This window comes from Myodes glareolus, chromosome 1 (assembly GCF_982192425.1).
Source record: "Myodes glareolus chromosome 1, mMyoGla1.1, whole genome shotgun sequence".
NCBI lineage: Eukaryota > Metazoa > Chordata > Mammalia > Rodentia > Cricetidae > Myodes > Myodes glareolus.
In genome coordinates, this window is record NC_142026.1 from 98,056,507 (window position 1) to 98,081,839 (window position 25,333).

At 41.9% G+C, this 25,333-nt stretch overlaps 1 protein-coding gene across 1 annotated transcript in view; it reads right to left on the reverse strand.

Annotated features, from left to right (window-relative positions):
• Window positions 1–3,486: 3,486 nt before the first annotated feature.
• Mcm9 (minichromosome maintenance 9 homologous recombination repair factor) overlaps window positions 3,487–25,333 on the reverse strand; it is a 67,103-nt gene continuing 45,256 nt past the window's right edge. The window contains exons 8-13 of the mRNA XM_085690079.2: window positions 24,283–24,457; window positions 13,992–14,194; window positions 12,957–13,160; window positions 9,502–9,584; window positions 8,911–9,056; window positions 3,487–5,964 (exon numbers count right to left, since the gene is read on the reverse strand). Of these exons, the coding sequence (XP_085546205.2) occupies window positions 4,515–5,964; window positions 8,911–9,056; window positions 9,502–9,584; window positions 12,957–13,160; window positions 13,992–14,194; window positions 24,283–24,457 (2,261 nt within the window). The 3' untranslated portion in view covers window positions 3,487–4,514. The remainder of the gene's footprint in view (window positions 5,965–8,910; window positions 9,057–9,501; window positions 9,585–12,956; window positions 13,161–13,991; window positions 14,195–24,282; window positions 24,458–25,333) is intronic.

A 25,333-nucleotide genomic window follows, 5' to 3' on the forward strand; every position in this document is an offset into this window, starting at 1 on the left:
CTCAGCCCAGGCTGCCGTGCCTGTTTGTGTCCCATGGTCACCTACACCCTTCCTTCTCTGTGAACCAAGAATCTGAAATAAAAAGCAAAAAACAGACCAAAATCAGTGAGATGAAGGTAGGTGTATATCTGGAAAGAAGACATGATGTGACATGGACAACCAGGGTCCTAGGCATATCAGAAACTACAGAGGGCCTGGAGCACACCAGCCTTCAGCACAAAGGATGGCTATGGCAGGGGCAGGACAAGTACACCCACCGAGAAGTGGTGACAAAGACCCAGAAGCCCTGGGAGAGGCTGAGGGGAGAGCTGATGTTTGCTTCTTTCAGCTGACGGCCAGGCGGTTAGACTAGTTCTCATCCTTCAAGAGAGGCTTACAGCAAAGCCAGTTTTACTTCAAGCCAGCTTCTGAGGCTTTCCCATTTTGTATTTGTTTCCTGTTTGCTTCTCTCAACAACACCTAACTTAGATATGCCTGGCGTTTTTGCTTTTGTGAATGAGATCACTGATATCGGTAAAGACAATAGAAGTTAATTCACCCAATTGCCAATTTGGGTGTAGTACCTCCTTCCTGTGTGTCAGCAGGCACTGAGAAGTCAAAGAGTAAGCAATGTTTAAACATTATTATGAAAAAACCCCAAGTTAAACCAAGGTTGTTTCCACACCAAGACACACTTGATGTAAATGCTTGCTTTCATGGTTCAACCATGCCAGGGCATTAAATCTCCAACCAAACATAGAGTGGCCTAAACAAATTTCATTCATGGGGTAGTTTACTCTCTGCTTCTTTTTGTGTGTTCAAGCATGCATGGTGCATGTTCATGTATGGTTATCAATGGGATAATCAGTGGTCAGTGTTGGGTGTCCTTCCTCAGGAGCCATCTACCTTGCATTGGAAAGGGTCTCTAACTGGCTTGAAGCTTACTAAGTAGGCCAGGCTGGCTGGCCAGCAAGCCCCAAGGGTCCATCTCCCTCTACTGCCCAGAACTGAGATTACAAACACACACTATTACATCTGGCTTTTCTACATGGGTTCTGGGAATTGAACTAGGGTCCTTGTGCTTTCAAGAAGAGCACTTAACAAACCGAACAATTTTCCAGACACCCATTGTGGGTTGTTTTTGGTTTTGAGGCAGGGTCTCAATCACAGTTTGACCTTGGCTAGTTGGTCGGGTACATCCTGTGGAGCCCAGGCTGATGTCTGAGTCACAGCAACCCTCCTGACTCAGCCTCTCGGGGCCTGGATTATATGTCCGCACCTGGCCTAACCTCTGCACTTTAAAGGAGGGTGGAACTGATAGGACAGTGTAGAGTGTGCCTTCACGGCAGTTGTTACTGCTTTCTGTGTGCAGCAGAGCGACAGTGAAAAGCACTGTATGCTGGCCGCCACAGACCTGGCCCCGATAGACCTAGTGAGCTATGCCACATGCAAGACGAACAGTGGCAGCAAAACCCTAACTGGAGCATAAAGATAACATGCACTTATAACCCTAGCATTTGGGAGGCCAGGCACGACCAGGAACTCCGGGCCAGCCTTGGCTACACAAGGGTTATGTGTCTTAAAATAACACAAAAGTCAAATCGTTAAGCTCTGAAATTACTAATACTGACGTGAACCTTGTACATGGTCACTGTCCTGTGCATCTTGGGAGCTGGGGTTTGGTCTCTACTAAATCTTACCTCGGAGAAAATGGAGCTACTTTGGGATGCCCACTTCTACAACCTGGGGAATGTAAAACAAACAAAGAAATAGGTTGGAAGGCCCACTGTTGTCAAACAGCATCACACTTTCAGAAATTGGGGTGCTAACAGAATACTGAAATAAGGGAGTGTCCATTTGCCAAGGGAGACGTTGAGCATTAAACACAAGCAGAGTGTACGGGCTAGTTTTATATTAACAGGCTAGAGTCATCCAAAGGAGAGAACCTTAACTGAGAAAATGCCTCCATGAGATCTGGTTGCAGGCAAGTCTGTAGCACTCCTGGTCCCTTTCCAGTTTGAGTTACTGTCCTGAATTCCTTTGATGATGAACTGTGGTGTGGAAGTGTAAGGCAAATAAACCCTTTCCTCCCCAACTTGCTTCTGGTCATGGTGTTTCAGCACAGCAATAGTAACTGTAACCAGGACACAAAGCAGGACAATTATAATGGTGAATTCCAGGTCAGCCAGTGCTATAGAGTGAGATCCTGTTTCAACCCCCGCCTCCAGCAACAGAACAGAACATGGTGTTGCATACCTATGTATATGGGGCTGGGGAGATGGCTCACTGGGTAAGCTTACGGACTTGAGTATGGATCCCCAGCACCCATGTACAAGCTGAGTGAGGTGGATGTCTGTAACCCCAGCCTTGGGGGTACAAACAGGGGGTCCAAAAAGCTCTCAGACCAGTTAGTGTAGCTGAAATAACAGGCTTCAGGTTCAGTGAAGGACCTTGTTCTGAAAAAAATGAGGTGGAAGAATTTGAGATAGACGCCAACATCAATGACTTCTTGTACATGCACAAGAACGGTGAGTGTGCTCTTGCACACTCGTGTGTATACTTCCTCCCCCAAAGGAAAATAATCCCAAATCCTTACTTTTCTCTTTAGTTCTAGGAAGTCTACTGAAACCCAGGGAAGAAAAAAATAGCAAACGATAGGAGGTCAGGAGTATACTCAGGATCACACTATGCCTGAACGCTATTAAACCATTGAAGAAATACGTTACTTAAACCATAGTCTCAATGTTTTTGAGTAGGTTTAAGTGAAAACGTAATAAATTTTAAAATTACTCCTTGTATAAAAATTTTATGAGCTGTTTAAGGAGCCTGAAAACTCCAGAGTAATTTATATTCTAACAATGTAAAATGTTCCATAAGATAGTCAATTTGGAAATTAATTTTTAAATGCTTAAGGAAACTGAGTTTCATAAACTTTTGTTTCTTTTCTGTGTGAATTTCATGAAGTAAAATATCAACGAACATACAGTTTTGAGTACTATTCATTGTTGGCTAAGGTTTCTGTCCTGCCTAGTTCCTGCAGTCATTAAGTCCCAAAGAAATCACACAGAGGTCTACATTAACGATAAACTGATTGGCCCACTAGCTCAGGCTTCTTATTGACTCTTATAACTTTTATTAACCCATTATTCTTATCTATGTTAGCCACGTGGCTTGGTACCTTATTCAGCGAGGTAGTCACATCTTGCTTCTTCTGTGGCTGGGCCAGGACTGTGGAGGAATAGGCTTTCTTCTTCTCAGAATTCTTCTGTTCTCATTGACCTGCCTCTACTTCCTGTCTGGCTACTGGCCAATCGGCATTTATTTAAAATATAACTGACAGAATACAGACAATTGTCCCACACCAATTCATGTCCCCAAATTCCTCTAAAAGAACTAATCACTGTTATAAATACATACTTCAAAGTAAGCTGTAACAGAACCCCAAAACCCCTGCTAGAATCCAAAAAAGGGTTTTAGAAACACACAGAACAGAGTTTGAGCCATCTATTCCCACTAGAAACAGAAACTTCTTTGGTTTTATTTTATTTTATTTTTGCTTACATATTTAGTTTTTGTAGTGCCAGGGACTTAATATGGGGCTTTATATACACTAGATAAGCATTATACTTCTGAGTCATATCCTAAGCCAAATTTGCTTGGTTTTAATGATAGACTAATGACAGTCTAGTAGGGTAACATTTCCATATTAACCCTGGTATGGTGTGACCCATTTCAGCTGGAGTTGTGGTTCGCACACCCGTCTAACCACATGATTGAAGGTGTATTGAAGGTAGGCACCTGAGAGCAAAAGACAATCAAACCAAGGAGTACTTGCTCAAGGGGAAAAGAGAGAGAGAGTCCAAAATGTCAGTGCTCAGAAAGCCACTGTGTGACTTGCCATGATGATGCCATGGAATGAAAGCATGCTTCTCAAAGACAGAAACACACCGGCCACATTCGATCTGATGCATGAGAATTAAGACAAAAGTCTGAGAAAACCACATGATTTTAGCACGTCATTCCAAATGTTAATAAACCCTCACCACATTCCGCAGAGACTGAGTAGAAAATACAAAGGAAAACAGACATAGAGAACAGAAAACATTCATTTGCCCTATTAGATTTATGGGTGCTCCCTTCTTGCCATTTGATCTGGATCAGTGAAAGAGGTAACTTTAGAATATAACTTTTCCATAAAAGAGAAAACCCCAAACCAAAACAATACAATAAAAACCAAATAAACATTAAAAAAAAAAAGGGTGAAAAACTAGAAATGCCCTGGGATGCCAAGTCATCTTTTTGTGAAATGAATCATTAACTCATTGATCCCAAGGGCTGGTATCACACTAACTGAAACAAATTATTTAGCATTTTAAATCATGAAGATAACCCTGAAATTATAAACCCAACAAGGGAGCTGGACTTCTGCATGGCACTTAATATACACTGTGCGTAGACCTATAAACACTGCACTACTCTTTGAAGGCACTTGGTTGAGTTGGGGAAGACAATTGTGGCTACATTGCTTTTCATAATCATGGCTTTTTTCTCATCTCTTCATCCCAGTCAAAATCTAATGCTTCGTCATCTAGTTCTGAGAGAGTGAAGAGAGAGAGAGTGGAAAGATTTGCTCTCTCAGTTGATGGCTGCAGCTGAAAAGACTGTCTTTGCTGGCCAAGCACTGGAGCTGGGGCTGCAGGAGGGCTGTGGTGTCTCTCCTCAAGGTCCTTCCTTTCAGCAGGGAGGGATTCTGATTTGCATTCTAGTGGGGAAGCGAAGGAGAAATTTGCCAGTCTGGCTAATGTGCCAGCATGAACCTTGCTGCTTTTATTGCCACAGGAAACCCCTTCCTTTCTGTCTCTCTCACAAGCTAGATGGGAATGCTCAGCCTGTTTCCCAAGCTCCAAATCGAGCTGAACAACCCTTCTTTCAGGCTTCTGTTCCCACTCCTCTCTTGGTTGATTTCTCTCTGGTGGCTGCCTTGAGAGCTCCTTTGTCCTTCCCTGCAGCTGGTCGGAGCATCTGTCTCCTGAGGTAGATGTCAGCTTTCCTGGGCCTTCCACAGGCACAGCTGCTTCTCTTCTTGTTCTTTGTTGAGGAACTTTACAACTGCTGACTGCTATTTTAGTAGACCGGGGAGGCACAGGGCTGAGGCCCTCAGAGGAGTGGCTCAGTTTTGTCTTCTGCTTGAAAGTGAATTTGGCCAGTTTCACCAGTGGAGTGTGTGCAGTCTCAACACTTTCAGGTTCAGGCTCCACCAGCTGAGCAGGAGATTTCTGTCTCTTTCTTTTGGGTGTTCCTGTTGTTTTCTCTGGTTCAGACGAGGGAAATGGGACTGTGGGTGGCAGTGATCGCACCCGGGTTGTACTTCTACACAAGTTCTGGGACCCCTCTTTCCGCAGTTTGGGGAGACTGTGGGGCACATGAGTCAGTCCAGAATCTGGTTCATCACCCTGTCCTGCTCCTTCAGATACAACTGCTGCCTTCCTAGCCTTTGTACTCTCGATACTGTGCGGCCTTAAGGGAGCATCCACGTCTTCTGATGATGGGAGATGTCCAGTTTCTAATAATTTGTTCCTGTGCCCTGGCCCAGGCTTCTCCTTGTCCTGAGATCTCTTGGGGATTTTCAAAGTCACATTTTCCTCAGTTGTTTTCAGTTCAGGAAACACAGCATGGCTCTTTGGTTCAATCTCAGGAGTTGCCATGAGGTCAAGCCAGTCTAAGTTGTCATCTCCGCCACCTTTGTGCTGTGCTGAGTGGTTACTACTTGTTGGTCCATTACACTCCAGACTAGGTGTGGAGTCTCCATCAGGACATTCCATGGGACCCCCCGCAGGGGAGGAGTTGTGCCAGCTAGAGCCCTGTTCCTGCTGTGCTGAAGTCCCGAGCCATGGCTTGTCCCTTGAGTAATTTCTTGAGGAACCTGGAGCCGCCTCGACCTCTACTGCCTGTGGCTGGGGCTGGGGCACACTGTCACTCTGTAACCTGGGTAGAGACAGATAAGGAAAACACACTGAAAGAAGGAAATTCTATGCCAGGTTTCTGTTTCTTTACTCTCTGAGATGCCACCTGGAAGGTTTAAGTGCAAAACTTTCAAGTCAGAAACTAGTACAGTCTCCCAGAGTAGAAGGAAATTACTTTGAATTCAGGGCTCTGGCAAGCATTTTCTTTCAACCTAAAAACTGCAGTAAAACAAAGAAAATGAAACCAGAGGCTGGTCTAGGCTTTCAGATCCCTCTGGAAGCACTGACTTCACCGAGACCCTTTGCAGACCTGTATGAAACACTCATTCAGAGCCCTTCCCGTGTAACATACAAACACAGAAACACCGATACTCCCTGCACAGAAGCTGCCTTTGCTAAAGGATGGCTCTGATGTTTTCACTAGGTAGTCCTGGAGATGCGGATTCAGCATTACTAAACGGAGGTACTGAATTGCAGTGTGCACAAGAACTGCCAGGCTTAGGAGCGAAGTCTGTGGCACCTGCTTGCTGCCGCCTCCAGTACCTGCCCACCTTCAGAGCACAGCGGACCCTCTGGTCACTGTCCACCCTTTCCTGCAAAGCCCTATCACGCTTCCTCAGAGCCTCTGAGCGGTTCTCCAGCGCTCTGACACAGAATTAGCACCTGCTCATCAGCTCTGGATGAAGGATCTACTCACTAACCCTGCTCTCAATATCAGGCATGTTAAAGCTGAACATAAGCCAGAAGAACCGCTTTCTAGTAGAAATTACCGCTTCCCAGAGTGGGTCCTTCAGAAGGTTCTTAACTTAGAAATGTCAGCCCACTTAGGGTGAAATATATGACCCTGCTTCCATGTGCTAAATCTGAAAGGAAATTACACTTAAAACCAGATGAGAAATTATTCTAAAATTCGTGTATAGTAACAGAAAAAAGAATTTAAAAATATAGATTAAATATATTAAGAAGTTAATATATAGCTCTGGGAAATAAAATTATATTTGACTTTTTTTAACTAATTCACTACTTCTAGTTATTAAAATGTACAAAGAACATATATTACTTTTATAAAAGTAATTACAAATTATAAAATGATTATAAACTTATTACTCACAGGTTTAGAAATAGCAACAGAGTAATAGGCTCGAGTTCCTTGTTTCTAATTTGGGTTGCAGCCAAACAGAGAAGCAAGCAGCTTTCCAAGTCACTACCATGAGGGAGCCATTTCAGCCTTAGTAAGTGTCGGGACCCTCACACTTGTCAGAGATATGGAAGAATGACCTCAGAGCTAAGGGACTTCAAGAGTGGAATGGTTTGATTGTGCTTTTTTTTTTACATCTAATTCCTGCTTAGTAATTAAATTTCCTCAAGAAATTTCTGCAGTTGTGCTACAACATCCTACAACCATGTGTTATCTGAGTAGTCAGAATGGCTATCGTTTGTGGTGGGTACCAGCTAAGCATCTTCTGGAAGAAAGTATGAGGTCTGTTAAAGGAGTCTCTCCTAAATGGCAAAAACATATAGGCTAGTTGGGCTATTATGACTTGATAGGATTAGCTTCCAATTGGATCTTAAAGATAATTTATCCTTAGTATGGGGCACTTGGTTCTGTTGTGTTGAGAGAATGTTGAGAACATGTTTCTTCATGATTAAGAAATAACAGTAGACAATTTGGTTTTTTGTTTGTGTGTTTGTTTGTTTCTGTTTTTGATAGTCATGTAGACTTCTCCCCACTTTAGTCCAGGAGAATCACTTCTCAAGATGAGATAACAAAGGCTAAGCCTTGTGGCCCTCTTTTCTTGAATCCAGCATTTATCATTTCTGGTAGACTGAGCTAGCCAAAAGTCAAGCAGACTGTCCCAGGCAAAGCTGAGCTGAGCCCACCTGAGCCGTCAGAGGATTGGCTACACCTAACCACACATGCTCTGGGTAATAAAAGTGGCTAGGGCCAAAGGAGAGGTGATTAAGCTCACACAGTGCCAGTTTACTGCAGCCCGGTCCCTGTTACTAGGGAGTAAAGCCAACTCTGCTCATTCCCCAGGAACGAAATGTGATAGGTTTGAATTAGAAGCAGAATGCTGCTGGGAGAAGTCAGACAGACAGCGGAGTGGAGAAAAATGCTAGGAGAGATATTTCCAAGATCTGACTTAATGCAGCCAACAATCCCAGTGCAGAGAGGCACTAAGCTTCAACATGCACCCCACGCATTGTCTGCTGTGAAGGAAACACTAATTACAAATTGAGGTACGTTATGAAGCCACTCTGATTGATCCTAGACAGACAAATGACCTTGCCATTTCTTATTCATTTTGGAGATGAAAATTTAAAGTCTAACTTTACAGAAACCCATGCATTTAGGGAACACTGAAGTTCAGGCCAAATGTCTTCAGGTGAAGTTACACGTTTTAATTCATGTAATACATCACCTCCATGCCCCTCCCATGTCTATCATACACACACACACACACACACATCACCCCATGCCCCCTCCCACGTCTATCATACATTCACACACACACACACACACCACCCCCATGCCCCTCCACACTTCACATACATCACCCCAAGTTCCACACACACACAGACACACACAGACACACACACACACACACACACACAACACCACACCTCCCATGCCCCTCCCATGTCTATCATCCACACTTCATAAGTGAGGAGTTCTGAAACACTCCTCTCCCATTCCCCAGTTGTTGACCCAGTCAACACAACATGGAGAGACAGCCATCTCCCCTGAATCAGCCTGAATTTCTGACTCCCCAAAAATTAAGCCCTAAAATAGTGGAAGTCCTTGTTTTGTTTGTTTGTTTTAAAGCACTGAGTTTTGCAGTGCTTGATTATACAGCACCGGATAATGAATTGATGCCTGGCAGTTTTCTGCTAACTACGCTTCCGGTTTCACTCAATGCCAAAGAGGCATCTTTCTCTAGTGCCTGCCTTTGATTTCCTCCTTTACCTTTCAAGTCTTCTAAGCTCTTCGCTCAAGAGACTCTGCAGCTCCAGTTTTTCAAGGATGAGTTCACACTGCCTGCGGTACTGTGCCCGTGGGCTTTCAGGGAAGGAGGTGTGAAGAGCATTCACACCTCCCAGCAGAGCACCTCCCTGAGGGGGGAGAAAACACCACGGACAGTCACAGATCACTTTGCACAAGAGTAAGGGCACACCAGGGACCACTGATCTCAGGTGGGAAAGCCCAGATCTCTATGTCCTCGTCTTAGGCATCACAACCATGGAACCCTTACAAATTCCTCTATCCTTTCTCCTGCAGGACAGTGGGTGATCACTGTGCCAGGAAGCCACAGGTCACTAGTGAAAGCATGAACTTTCCTAAGTTTGCTGAGGAAGCAAAATATTGAGACCTGCTACTTCTCATTTATAGGCAAAGGCAAAGGCAAGAGCTCCCCTTGTTTTAAATGATTGCTTTTGGATTTTTCGAAGAAGCACAAGGTATAGAACTTGATCAATTTTACAACTCTTACTATATTAATAAAGTGTCATTTAAGAAAAGCTTGTAATTAGGTGAACATCAGGCATAAAATATCCTTACCTGCATTGAGGATTCCATCACCGACACCACTGTAATAGCGTCTTCCAGCGTCACAGTATTGCGGAACATCAGCCGAGCATGAGCTAAGATAGCAAGACACTTTTAGGATGACTGAGGTGGTGAACACACTCCTGTACTTGACATCTCTACCCTCTAAACTTGTATTTTATGGATGAGCTAAATTAATCATCAGTTAATTTTACTAGAACAGGCAGGCCTCATCCTTCATAACCGATGTAATTTTGCGTATTTATATGAGACTGTTCTAACTCCAGCACAGAAATCACTGCAATAACATCATTTAATATCTAGAAATTTTTATTCTTCACTTTTTTACTCTCCTTTAAATACACAAAATTAAAACTCATTTCTTATCTCTGGCACCTCTTTTACCTATGATTTACAAGCCTTTTAAAGCATCAAACTAGCAAGCAAGAATTTTTAGATTTTTCTTGCCAGAATGTTAGCTATAAATCCTTGAATAAAATGAGGTTCATTGATTTACGGCATTTTATTAAGTTTATTAAATATAAGTTTATTAAATTAAAATATGGCATTTTATTAAGTTTCATGATGCTACATTTAATTCATGTGAATGTTATTCATTTGCACACAGGTAAAGTGTAAATGCTGAGATGGACATTAGCTGCATGCGTACGTGCGAGCCCCAAGCCTCTGGGATAGGATGGGATACAGTTTTGCTGATTGGTTATAAACAGGCATGAGACACTGGGCTGGGCACTGGGCAGGCGACTTGCACACTCCCTCCTGTCCTCCGTTGAAGTTTTCTAGTCTTATCCCCAGCTGTGTGACAGACAGCTTGCAGAAGCCTTGTTTCCACTTTACCTCCATTCCTGGGGACTCCAAAGAACCTTGCTATGGACTCCGCTTTACTCCCTCACCCCAACCCTTGCTATCAGCTACTATTACAGTTGGCAACACTCTCTGGGAACCCGGTGGCCATATGGATTGGGAGTCAGGTAGGTAACTTTCACCCTCTTTCCCTGTCCTCCATTACAATCTCCCTAGTCTCACCCCCAGTTCTGTAGCAGACTGCTGGCAGGGGCTTGTCCTCCCACCCTCCCTGCATTCCTGGGGAAGAACCTGTTTACCCACCCTCCCTGCATTCCTGGGGAAGAACCTGTTTACCCACCCTCCCTGCATTCCTGGGGAAGGGCCTGTTCTCCCACCCTCCCTGCATTCCTGGGGAACTCTGCAAACTTTTTGGAGTGGACTAGTCTTCCTACTTCCTGTAGATCATCAGAGCCCACCCTTCTAGCACTTACCCTTTTCTTCCTATCCACCCCCAATACTAGATACACTTTCTACCCTAGGCCCTGGTGGTCACACCCGGCAGGGACTCAGGCAGGTAAATCACTCACTCTTCCCTTCCTGTCATCCATTATGATCTTTCCATTCTCATCCTCAGCAGGTAACAATAGGCTTACAGACTCACCTCCTTCCACCTCAACTCCCCTCACTGGAGACTCCAACTCTAGGTCAGGCCCTGGGTCCCCTAACCTTCATTTACTAGAGACTCCAACTCTATCTAGGTCAGGCCCTTCATTTACTAGAGACTCCAACTCTAGGTCTTCATAGCCTTTTCATCTGTCTCTCCAGAAAATTCTTTACCGTACTGTAACATCTTTGCAGGATTCCTTCTTACTACAGCATCTCTAACTCCCTGTGGACCCCAGCTCTAGGTGAACGGAATTCCCTTAGGTCTTTCCTGAAGTCTCTCCCCAAATTTTCTCCAAGCCCCCCTTTACTCCTCTCTGCTACCCACCGACCTGGAGAAGCACTCTCTCCTAGCCAACCCACAGCAACACACTTTCCTAAGATGCAGAGAGGCCAACCGAAAACGATGAAAGGAATAGCCACCCGGCAAAGACAAGAGCAGATAGCAACAGCTTGTACCACAGTTACCCCAACCCTGGATGCCTAGACAGCAGCACAAAAATACAATCAATAATCACCAAGACAATATGACTCCACTCAGAACCCAGTAATCTCACTACAATAGGTCCTGAGAAATGTAATGTAGCTGAAGCCCAAGACGAGGACTTCACTAGACTGTGATTCTATGTTCAAGGAGCTCAGAGAAGATAAATCAGATCCCTTAATGAGGTCTGTGAAAACACAAACAGTGGAATGATACAATGAAAACAATCACAGCATGAAAGTAGAGTGCAACCAAGAAATAGAATCACTCAAAACAAAACCCCATGAGATAAAACTGGAAATGACAAATGTAGGAAGTCAAACAAAAGGCCAGAAGTGAGCCTCAACAGAACATGGAAGAAGAAGGAACTCAGGTGTTGAAGACAGGTGGAAGCAACGGGTACCTCATTCAAAGAAAATGTTAAACATAAAAAAAAATTAAAATCCAGGTACAAAACTCCCAGGAAATCTGGGACACTGAAAAGACCATATTTCTATTATTTGTAGATAGGTGGAGAATAAATCCAGGTCAAAGGTACAGAAAGTATTTTCAATAAAATCATAAGAGAAAAGAAAATTTCCTAATTTCAAGATTAGGAGGTCTCTATCAAGGTACAAGAATACAAAACATACAGGATCAGGAAAGAAATTCCCCATAGCACATAATGATAACACTAAATGTACAGAACAAAAAAAGGATATTAAAAGCTGCAAGGGAAAAGACCAAATAACATATAAAGGCAGACCCAATAGAATAACACCTGAGTTCTCAAAGGAGACTCTAAAAGCCAGAGGGCCTGGCTACAAACTCTAAGATACCACAGATGCCACCAAATAACATGCCCAGCAAAACTTTAGGTCACAATAGATGGTGAAAGAAAAACATTCCATGATAAAATAAAATTTAAGCACCATCCATCTACAAATCCAGCTCTACAGAAGGCACTAGAAGAAAAATTTCAACCTGAAGAGGTTTATCACACCCAAGAAAACACAAGGAATAAGGAAAAATGCACACCATCACAACACAAAAACAAGAATCAATAAATGCTGCTCACTGATAACTCTCAGCATTGATATTCTCAATCCTCAACAAAAGACATAGACTTGTTGGTTGGATTAGAAAACAGGATCCACCTTTCCGCTAGAAAGAAATCCAAGAAATACACCTTACTCATCAAGCATAGACATCATATCAAGGATGTAAAGGACCCAAGAAGCAAGCTGGTGCAGTCATTTTATTATCTGACAAAACAGAATTCAAACCCAAAGTAATTAGGACAGGAAAGGACACTCAAAGGAAGAATTCACCAAGAGAATATTGGAATCCTAAATATTTATGCACCGAAGAGAAGGGCACCCAAGTTCATAAAAGAAATACACTCTTCAGTCTTTACTTTTTAAGTGACTATGAGTACCTCTGAGTGGGGATTACTCTTATCATTTTTAAATGCAAAAAACACGCCTTGTACAAACTAGGCACTCAATAAGAATATCTGTAAAATGAAATGAACCTTCTGCTAATCGGATCAAGCTTTCCAATAGGCGGATGGTTGTCCGGGCTGCATTCCGGGAATCACTCTGCCTTTGCATTTGATAGTATCGGAGGAGTACTTGATTGCTCACATCAGACAATGTGGGCTGGAGATTCCTGATGAGGCAGAAGTAGGTTTTCATCTTCTCCATGCTCCACAGATTCTCCGATTTGCTGGGGTAACCTGTGTCCAGACACCAGACATTGGATCAGTAGATCAAAAAACAGGTGGGAAACATCTTATTTTGAGGAATTTGAGGAAGTTCCTATACACACTTTAACATTTATTTATTTTTGGATTTTTTTTTTGAGACAGAGTTTATATAGACATACCTGGCTCTCCTGAAACTCACTCTGTAGACCAGGATGATCTGGAACTCACAGAGATCTGCCTGTCTCTCAAGTGTTGGGATTAAAGGTACACAGCACCACACCTGGCTCCTATACACATTTTTAAAAGGTAAGCTTCAGGTTTTATGTCCACTGAAATCTAGGCCTAATCTTCTTCTAGCATGTAGCTCCAGAATAAGCTATTTTGATATAAGATTAATAAAAAGAAGTTAACCCCAGAGTGAAAATTATTTAGAATAATTCTGGTCTCATGTATAGTAATAGGGACTTGAGTAGGTCAAATTTAAAGAAAACTAACATTTATTGATTTCTATTTCATAATTCTCTTCAATTTTCTTTGGGTGCAAGAGTATTAATTTTTTACCACAAGGATGTCTCTTATGAAAAAGGATATTTAGCTGTCTGTCTAACGATCTATCTATCATCTACCTACCTACCTATATGCATATATAGTTCACCTACACTCTCCTGACAGAAATGGAGAAAGCCACTTTTCCCTCTGTTCATTATGCTGAAGCCTATTAACTAGTTTTACAGCTGCCTTCTGTCTAAGCGTCTCTCCACTACCTGTCAACACATCTTGAGTATTTAATTTGAGGGAATATCCTTTGGTTAGGTTTAATCTTTCCTTCTCATAGTGAGTGATTTGTTTCTCTTTGCCTACCTTTATTTTCTAAGATGAAGGAAGAAATTATGCGATCCCAGTCTTCATTCCTGGTGTCGAGCAAAACCAGTACGAGGTCAAATCGACTTAGGAGAGGGCTACCGAGGGCAATGTTCACAGACACGGACTCCTGGGGGTCATACTGGCCTTTGGGGTTAGTTGCTGCAAGGATGGTGGTCCTTGTGTTCAGCTTACAAACAAGGCTACCGAGATAAAGGGAACAATTCGTTAACTGAGACGTGAACAAGAAGCAAGATAACACTTGTTATAAAATGGGGTTGTACTTGAAAATCTCCAGAAACTTCTGTGAAAGTGGAGAGACAAAAAACAAAACAAAACAAAACAAAACAAAAAAACAAAAAACAACAACAAAAAACTTAAACACCAAGTTCTAGCAAACTGGAATGGGTATCTTTAAGAGAATTGTTCCATCCATAAACACTGCCTATGCTCCTATGATGAGCAGGATCTTCTTTGTTAAGCACTAAGATCTGTAAAAAAAATTAAACCAAGTCTGGATCCAAGTAGTTTGTACTCTACTAGCTATACTCTAATTCAAGGCAGCATCCAGGAAGTTCTTTACGGTTAAAGATACAGGGGAAAAAAATAAGGCAGCATATATTTGCCTACCTAGATGGAAAAGATAATCACAGAAATGAGATGCAGCTTTTGAACTAGACTCTTCAAATCATCTGGGCATTATTAGTTTGAAGAATATATGTAGTGTGGAAGGTAGAACAAGAGGATGATACTGGGAAATGGTTGAATGGTTGAAGCAAAAACTTCTTATGTACTTGCTTATTTTGTTTTGATCTATCTATCATCAATCTATCTATCTATCTATCTATCTATCTATCTATCTATCTATCTATCTATCTATCTATCTATCTATCTATCATCCATCTATCCATGAATCTGTATTAGGGTTCTCTAGAGGAACAGAACTGACAGAATGAATATATGTGAGATTTAATAGAGCGGCTTATAGGCTATGGTCCTGCTAGTTCAACAATGGCTGTCTGCCAATGGGAAGTCCAAGAATCCAAGAATGGTTCAGTCCACAAGGTGCGACGTCTTAGCTGCTCTTTAGTATACACCAGAATCCCAAAGGAGTAGGATCTAATGTCAGTGAATTGAGAGTGAGGGCAAACAGGCAAACACGTCCTTTATATAGGCAGCCACCAGAAGGCATGACCTAGAATAACCTCAAAAATTACATATTAAAAGTTGATCTCACTTTAAATGATTTAATTAAGAAAAACCTCACTTGGGTTCAATTAATTCCAGACATAGTGAAGTTGACCCCAGGAATTGCCCACCTCTCCCTGCCAACACCTTGAACTTACTATATAACCCATGCCGGCTTCAAACTCAAGCTCAGAATCTTCCAGCTTTAGATTCTGTAGTGCTAGGACTATAGATACGAACCACCTTGCCCGGCTTTGTTTTGATTATTCTAGACATGAAAGAAAAAGAGTGCAGGAGGAAAAAGAACTCAGGAAGAAGTCTGGGATCAGTTTGACACGGAGTTTTGAGGAGCAATTATGAAAGGACTCGGTGAGTAGATTAGAAAGGAAAGGGCAACACAGAGGCACATAGGTGCTGGCACAATGAGTGACCTACCAGAAGGGATACAACGGCCTAAGCAACTAGTGATGACAGGAATGGGTGTAGTTTAATTTAGATATCACCTTAAAGTTAATTACATCTCAAAAATGCACTATATTTACTAACAGAAGAGAATACCATTTTTATCTGTGTGTGCTCTGCACTTGGTAAGCATTTGTAGAGTGCGATACCTGCCTCTTAGAGGTCACAGTCCTGCGGCCGCAAATATGAGCTACATTTGTTCATCTCCATCCTATTTCCAGACATTTCTAGCAATTTCTTCTTTCCCTGAGGCCAAAAACATTTAAAAATCTTTACTTGAGGCAAATAGCCCAGAAAGTCACTATTTGCGGGAGAATTGTCTGTATTCTGTCAATCATGTTTTGAATAAATGCTGATTGGCCAGGCAGGAGGTGTAGAGGGGGGGGGGCAGACAGGAAGTGAAAATGATGCAAGGAGAGCAGGAGAATTCTGGGGAGGAGGAAGTTGATTCCTCCCACTCCTGCCCAGATCACCAAAGCAACAGGATGTGAGCTGCTCCACTGAAAAAGGTACTGAGCCACATGGCTAACATAGATCAGAAAAATGGGTTAATCAAGATGTGAGAGTTAGCCAATAAGAAGCCTGACCTAACGGGCCAATCAACATTATAACTTACAGAGATCTGTGTGTGATTGTTCTCTGGGACTAAACAGCAGGGGGGCCGGACAGGACAAAAACTCCAACAAGCCAGCCCCCATCATGTTACAACTATTGAATAAGACAAAGACACACAAGTCATTTTTGCCAAAATCTTGGTCCCACTTTTAAAACTTAGTTGACGAGAAACAAATGGATGATACAGCTTTTACAATGGATGTGCCAAACTGGCCAGTGCTTAGGGCTGGAAAACAGGCTCATCACTCCTGTGTAACCCCAAACCACACTGGCCATCCTTGGAGAGGCTACCTGCACTCATAACCAAGGGAGGTCTCTGTAAGAATGGCAACATAACGAAACAAGACAAAACTGCATCTGTGGTAACTGAAACATTCTTCCTCTCTGACCCACAAACGTCCGGCATTTATGATAAGCAGGGTTCTCGCCTTCAGTTAGCTAGGAGCGGAACCGCTGAGGGGTGAACAGGCTCTGCTCAGCACCTGCCGGTTAGGGGCAGGTGTTGGTGTTGGTGCCGGCCTGAGGGAGGAGGCTGTTGGAGAGCTGTTCTCTGTAGACACCCAGAGAGTTTGAAAGTGTTCTACGATAGGAGAAACACAAGGAACACACAGTAACAAAAAGAAGTAATTTTTTCCTGAGGTAACTGGGGGAAAACTGGAAAGGTTAAGTTTACGGAAGGGGCTAAGGAATACCTGGCTGGTGAGACAAGTGACCAAAAGCAGAAGAACGGGGAGAGAGGAGACATGAGGTATGAGGTCGGGCAGACAGATCCCCCTAGCACGGAAGGATGGACGTGGTGCCAGGTGGTCTCTGGACACTCGGAAGTGGGGAGGCAGTTGGGCAGTTGCAGACTTGTAATACTACATTTCTGTTAAAAACTGAGAAGGGGTTTGGAAAATCAATAACAGCACACACATATTCAGGTCCTAAGTACTTGGGCCAGCAACTGTTTGCTGGATGACCACTGAATGGGTGAATTCACAAATTAGGTAAGGGAGCTCAGTTTTAAAATCATATAGATTTAAAGAAGGCAGAAGAATTCTATCTTCTTCCATGATAGAAGGAATAATATACCATATTTATTTATAATATTAAACAACTTAAGTGTCTATGCACTATTTCTAGTCATCACAAACCCCTAGATGTTAGGTACTAGTATTAATTATATTAGTTATATAATTAAGCCTGGAAATAAAGAGAGCAGAATTTCAGAGACATAAACTTCTGAAAGTTGCCTTCGAGAACAGGTGCTCTAAGATTCAAGCCAAGATCTGCCCAGTGCCAAGATTGATGCTCTTCCATTTCTGAACTGTGTTCTTGGGAGCCAACCCATTTTAGACACGCCACTGCTGTGGTCTGCCTGACACGGTCAGGTAGCTAATTATCTGTCTTATTTTCTGCACTACATTTGATCTCCCTCAAAGGATTATTTACTTTATCATCCTTATATTCTCTGGTGATGCTCAAAAAATGAACATTACTGAAAAAGTAAAAATAAAGCTTCATTTGGTTTAGTATTTATGAAACTCTATTTTATATGCATAGCTTCAACAATCTTGAAACATAGTGCTGATATACACATTTTTCTGCAATAGCTTTAAGGATAGAAATACTGTAGATTCTAAAAAAGCTATTTTTCCACTTATTTCATCCACACGTTTAAAATTTCCTACACATACAGTAATACATTTTCTATAAATCATAAACGTGTCATATATGTTATTTTCACAGATCCTCAAGAAGAAAATACTTCCTTTTAGACTACTCCTCGTGTGTACTCATGAACTTTATAACTAACATGTGTCGCTCCCTCCAAATTAGCGCCAGCCCATGGAGTGGTTCTTGTATCCTCCCCAGATCTTGTTTTCTTTCCCCTAGCAATGAACTATGACTGTATTTCCATCTCTTTTCACAGCTGAGAAGGGCTGTAACACCAAGTCTGCTAAAATACCAATACAACAAACACAAGGCAGGCACCACTCCTAGCTGTCCTAGTCTTTAACAGCCTTCCTGCAATCCTCCAGAGTTTTCCTTTGTTAACTAGGAAGGACAAAGCCCTGGAGTCACAGTCACGTGGAAAGGAGCCTATGCCTGAGGGGCTGTGTGACATAGGGCCATCCTCCTTTAACCTACATTAGATAGTAGCAAAAACAAAATACACTTTCCTTGGTAGGAGACTTTCCTCTTTCACCTAAAGACATGTCCATAAGAAAGAACTGAGAAATGAATGACAATAAATATAGCTTGGAAATTTGAGGTTTAGAAAAATTATGCTAAACCCCAGGACGATGGCAAGACTGAAAAGTTTTTGAACAACAGAGATCCAGCAAACTGCCTGAACGGTATAAAGAGATTAGACTATGCAATTTACTTAAATGGCATTAAGATAGACACAGGTAAGCAGCTGAGGCCACCTCATTTCTTTTGCTGCCAGACACAACTACCGAGGGACAGAAAAAACCCAAGTGTCCACAGAAGAAAGAATAGATACTCAGCCTTAAGGAGCTCCAACAAATGCTAAAATATGGGCGGGTTCGAGGGTATCATGGTAAGTACAATAGTACGACTATTTGTAGGAAGTATCAAAAGTAGACAAGCTCATAGACACCGGATGTAGAATTTAGTAGAAAGCAAAACGGAGTCAATGAATTCTGGTTTCAGTCCATAAGACAAAGAGTTGAAAAATGACTGCATAACACTGTGACTGTATTTAACAATGAATCATATCCGTAAGACAAGTCAGTAGGTTTTGTTTTGCATTTTACACCCTCCCAACACAGGAGTGGGAAGAATGGAGTCACGTATTAATTTCCTAATATCAGACAGGATGGCAATGGATGGGGCCCTTGGGAGGTTTCAGGTTAAGATGACATTATGCGGGCAGGGCCCTCACAATGGTATTAGTATTTGACATAAGCAACAGATAACCCTATGGTGTGTTAACTACTTTTTGCTGAAGAAGTTAGTCCACTATGACTAATCATAAGGAGTAAAATCCTTTCTAATATGTTCCAAAACTTTTCATCAGGGCAAACACAACAATAAAAGCATCACTCCAAAAAAAAAAAAAAACCAGTTTGAGATGCAATCTTCACATAAAGGTTTCTAGGCTGTCTCACATTCCTGTATTAAGAGAACCTCAGTTAAAAAACACAGCAGCTAAGCACAAAGCAGGATTCCACCCCAAAATCCCATAAAGCTATACAAAATAACACATTGATGGTATTATGACACACTCATGCATACAACACTATCTGCACACATATGCTACAAACTGTGCTACATGTTAACCTCAGCTAATTGAGAATCTGAAGCAGAAGTGATATAGGTGGGTCTTCTATTTATCTGTTGTTTCATTGGTTAATTAATAAAGAAAACTGCTTGACCTGATAGGTCAGAACATAGGTAGGCGGGGAAGACAGAACAGAATGCTGGGAAGAAGGAAAGTGAGTTAGACGCTATAGCTCTCCTCTCCAAGATGGACACAGGTTAAAATCCTTCCCGGTAAGCCACCACCTCGTGGTGCTACACAGATTATTAGAAATGGGTTAATCAAGATGTGAGAGTTAGCCGATAAGAGGCTGAAACTAATGGGCAATAATTCAAACTAAAATGAATACAGTTTCCGTGTAATTATTTTGGGTAAAGCTAGCTGGGAGCTGGGCCGCAGCCCACCACTCCCACCACTACACAGAAGGAGCCCTTGTGCTCAAGAGTTTGAGGTTTGTATGAGTAATGTGGCCAGATGGCGCTGCCTTACCCAAAGGTTCTAGGTTTAAGCAACATGAGCAAGGAATGAATTATTGGTCTTCCTCAACATCTACTGAGAAGTTTCTCTTTGGTTACCAGCATAATTTACAGTTTTGAAAACACTAGGCTTCCTGAGTATTTTTATCTTTGTTTATATTCTGGTTTTATTAAGTCTTCACATTGTAAAAAAATACTTGGTTCCTTTCTAATTTTTTAACAATTTTCAATTACAATGGGAAAGGTATGGGCTATGATATGTTTGTGTAGGTTATGTGTCCATCAAGTGAAAAAAGAATACTGTAATGTTTAACTTAAATGCAAAAAACAACTTGGGTAATAAGCATAGAAAAATGGAACAATTAAGTCTATAGCTCTTATTTTTGAAAAGAATTATTACCCCTTTGATGTGGGTTTCTCTTCTGTATACTGTGAGTATGTTTTGTTACCATTGGTTAATGAATAAACCTGCTTTGGTCTACAGCAGGGCAGAACAGAGTAAGGCAGGAATTCCAAGCAGATAGAAGAGGAAAGAAGACAGAGTCAGAGAGATGCCATGTAGCTGCTGAAGGAGAGAGACGCGGCCTGGAACCTTGCCAATCAGTAAACCATGAGCCTCATGATAATACAAAGAATAATAGAAATGGGTTAATTTAAGAAATAGGGGCTAGATAGAAATATGCATAAGCTATTGGCCCAATGGTATTGTAATTAATACAATTTCTGTGTGGTTATTTGAGTCTGAGAGTCCAGGAAATAAACAAGCAGCCTCTGCCTATACCCCTTAGTATGTTAAAGTGACATGTTAAGAAAAAAAAACAGAGAAATCTCTTGTAGTTTTGTAGGCAGGATCTAGTCTGAGTGGTCTACACTAATGTCATTAAGGGAGATCATAATTCAGATCTAAATGTTTTTCGAATCAATAACTTAAAGTCACTTGGAATATGAGAAAGGGAGAAAGAAAGCAAACACAGCTTCAAGAGTGAAGATGATGCTGTAAGAAAAATATTGACTGTCTTAAGGTAAAATCTATAATGGTTCCAGAGACAGGGGCCAGAATACATAAATGATGGTTGTAGCAGAAAGACTCCTACCCTATGGGACCACACTTGAAAGTGCTTGAACCAAGGAACGAAGACAAGGCAAGGGTTTTCCTAAGAATAAAATTCAAAGTAGTCTGTACCTTTAATTTTTAGTAGAATTCGCAGTTATGAATTCCCTTTTACATTTAATCTTATTAGCTGCTAATTAATATTGTGTCATGACATACATCTCTAGAAGTTTCTCCTAAAGAATTTTGCATTTGGCATTTACTTGACATTTTGGAACAGGAAGGCTAACAGGGTTCTAGTTTGAAATTGAAATTCATGCCCTGACAATGCTGAAGCACGTATGGGCAGCCCATATATGGGGTTCTGTTGAACTCGTCCATATTGGGTGTCATGGTCTAAACTGATGAGGAAGACTGACCAGGTCTCTTTCGAAGGGTTCTAGTTAGATGTGATGAATTTAAGATTCTAAAAGCTGTCAACCAAAACTATTAGATGAGCAACTGTTGGAACAAAGCCAGCTTTCTCCTAAACAATTTGGTGATGCAAAGTGAGTATCACAAGAAGCGAACACGCTAGTTACAGTGGAACTTGAGGCGTGTATCCACTGGCTCTCACTATGAAGTAGATGACAGAAAAACACTACTGACTGGGCCACACTTTGCTGCTATCACAAAAGGCCTTGCTGTGATACCGTCACAATAACAGGAAAACCTACAAAGAATCAACACATAGATAGTATAACCACAATTTAGAAGGACCCAGAATCTTTGGAGAAGTTGTAGAACCTACCATAGAGCTGAACTGAGAGTCTAGATAGCACTAGCTATACACAACCATGTCCTTAGAGTCCTTAAAGTCCTGTGGAGAAGAATACATCAGGCCATTTTGTCTGCGCACCTCAGCTACTATTTTCCAGAACTTGCCTCCTGACCCATTCTGGTATATTTCTTAAGTGATCTTTTGTCCCCAATACACTTCTGGACTGGCCCCATGCTGGACCACTCACCAAGCACATAACGCCAGTCTCTTTTGTGTTAACTACCTTGGGAGGAAGAGCCACCCAGATCAGAGACTGCCAGCAGATCCAAGAGATGCCAACTCATAAGCTGCTTAGGGGCCCTGGGACTGTTTTGACATAAAACCTTTTACTAAATTGACAATATCTAACTGGATCTCTCCTGAAGGTATCCAAAGTGGTTCCAGGAAGGAAAGCTCAACTACAAAGGATAACGAGGGAGCAAACTGGGAATGAATAAACTTTTGGGGCTACAGCAACAATACAGCTGCTATTTTATATCTGCTTTAACAAAATCCCACCCCAAATCATGGTACAGATGGCAGCTCACTATTAGAGAAGTCTAGTAGTACGTGTTCACAGGTTTTCTCCCAACTGGACACACGCTAGAGTCATTTGAAAAGAAGGAACCTCAGTTTAAAACATGTCATACCAGACTGGCCTACCAGCATGTCAGTGAGGGATTTTCTTGATTCATGATTGATGTGGGAGGTTCCAGCTCAGTGTGAGTGGTAGCACTGCTGGGCAGGGGGCCCTAGGGTGTATAGGAAAGCAGCCTGAGCAATCCATGCAGAACAAGTCAGTAAGCAGCACACCTCCATGGCCTCTGCTTCAGTTCCTGCCTTGCCTCTCCTTTATGCTGGCTGGACGACAACTGTAAGCTGAGATGGCCCTTTTCTCCCCAACCTGCTTTAGTTCATGGTGTTTATCACAACAATAGAAACCCAGCTAAGACATATGTCTAAATAGCAAACTGTGGAGCTGGAACCTCAATATCGCTAGGCTAGCTCTGGACTCTCCTCCATTATTATAGTAACCCTGAATATGTCCACTGTGTTTTCATGATCACTAAAAAGAGGGGCTTTGGAGGATGGCTTCTGAACTTGCTCTGTCTAGAATACATCATGTTCAACATCTCATTATATATGTAAAACCACACTTTATGAATATATTCTACAGGAAACAAGCCAATAGTTGAATAAGTTACAGTTCAATCTGTAGGCTAGCCCATAATTTATTATGCTTCATAGGTGGTATATTAAAGGTTATCTTTGCTGGGTGGTGGTGGCACACGCCTTTAATCCCAGCACTCAGGAGGCAGAGGCAGGTGGATCTCTGTGAGTTCGAGGCCAGCCTGGTTACAATTCTGACTGGGACAGCCTGGAGCCTACAGACTGGTTGGGAGAATTTACATCGTAACAACATTGCCTTCTGTCGGGTGAAACAAAGCATGTCTCCCTGGTCTTCTATATCTTTACAGTTTTCAGATATCATCTGAGAAGATATTTCACTAGATTTATCTCTATTGTACTCCATGAATCTTTCAAAATCTAATAATCAATATGCCCTGAGTACATACACAATTTTTATGAAAAGTAGAGTTCTGTGTTGAAAGAGAGCTGAAGGGGGCTGGAGAGATGGCTCAGTGGTTAAGAGCACTGATTGTTCTTCCAGAGGTCCTGAGTTCAATTCCCAGCAACCACATGGTGGTTCACAGCCATCTGTAATAAAACCTGATGCCAACTTCTGGCCTGCAGGAACACATGCAGGCAGAACATTGTATACATAATAAATAAATCTTAGAGAGAGAGAGAGAGAGAGAGAGAGAGAGAGAGAAAGAGAGAGAGAGAGAGCTGTAAATAGTTCCTAGCGAGCCGAGTCAGTTCATGTGACAGTTTGAATGGGACTGCTCCATGAGCCAGTTTAGTAGATTGTTTAGGAAGGATTAGGAGGTGTGGCCTTGATGGAGGACATGTGTCACTGGGGAGGGCTTTGAGGTTTCAAAAGTCCACCTCCAGGTCCAGCCTTACTCTCTTTCTGCCTGCTGCCTGAGGAACAGGATGTAAGCTCATAGCTACTGTTCCTGCGCCATGCCTGTCTGCCTTGCACACTTCCCAATGCGGCAGACGAATCCTCTGGAAGGATAAGCAAGCCCTCAGTTAAATGCTGCACTGGTCATGGTGTCTCTAACACAGAAAAAGTATACTTAGAAAGTCTACTTCTATACTTTAGTTTTAACCTTTCTTTTTCTCAATAATTCATTTTTTATTTCCTTATTCACTTCTATATTCTAATAAGAAAAACCTTGTACTTAGAGAGTGATAACTGATAACCATAACTCCTGTGTGTACCAACAAGACTGCCCTTGTCCTTGAATTTATACTGAATAGTCTCTCTACTTGCATAGACTTTAAAGAACAGAAATGCTTACCCAGCCTTAGCGACACTTATGGTTTGCTGCTCCATTGCTTCATGGATACTGGTTCTGTCATGCTCTTTGAGGCTATTAAATTCGTCAATACAGCAAAGGCCAGCGTCTGCAAGCACCAAGGCCCCAGCCTCCAAATTCCATTCTCCGGAGTCTTTTACAGCTGTTACTGTGAGACCTGAGAAAACAAGGAAGCTATGTTAACTTTTATTTTCAAAAGTGTCTCTCATAACTATGAAAGGGAAAACACAGTCAAGGCTCTCATTTGCACTCAAAACGAACAGCACCAGGATGCTAAGCCAGGTGTCCAGGTGTCAGAAGACCTCAAAAGGGCTGTGTTCTGCAAATAATCCAGTCTGCTAGCTAGTATTTTGTGGCAACTAGAAGTCTCTAAAATCTTCTCGACGTCCTTATGGGTGCCCTGACAACGCACCTCTGATCTTTAGGGGGTACCCAACAGTACTCATGCTCTTAAAGAGGTGCATCAATGACAGCAGTTGTTAACACCGATGGAAATGGTAAGCATGTTTCCAGTCACAATACTGGGGAGGTAACAGGTCCTTCTATGCATTGCTGGATTCTGAGTCATCCTTTATTGACTCATTAGAATGACTTTGGAGCCAGTTAAACTTGATTTGAATCCTATGTCACTCTGGCTACTAGACTGCAGGCAAGTTTCCTAATATATTATATATATGAACCTCAGTTTGTTTATCTGTAAAAGAGGATAACAATAGAAAACAGAGTTTAGATATGTAAATGGAATACTGGAAAAGTTATTTAAAGGGAATATGACATATGACCAATAAAAATGGATACATTTCTGGACAGACTGACCAAGGTGGGGAAAAAAATAAAAAGATAAGTCATAAGTTACAAGCATCAAGAATTAAGAAGAGGGCATAATTATATATCTTACAATGAAGTAAGAAAAAGGAAATACTATTAGCACCTTTATATATAAATTAGAGTCATTATGCAAAAGTTTATCTTAACTAATATGCCACATGAAGTATAAAATTAATTGAAAACTGTTAGAGATAAATAGAAAACA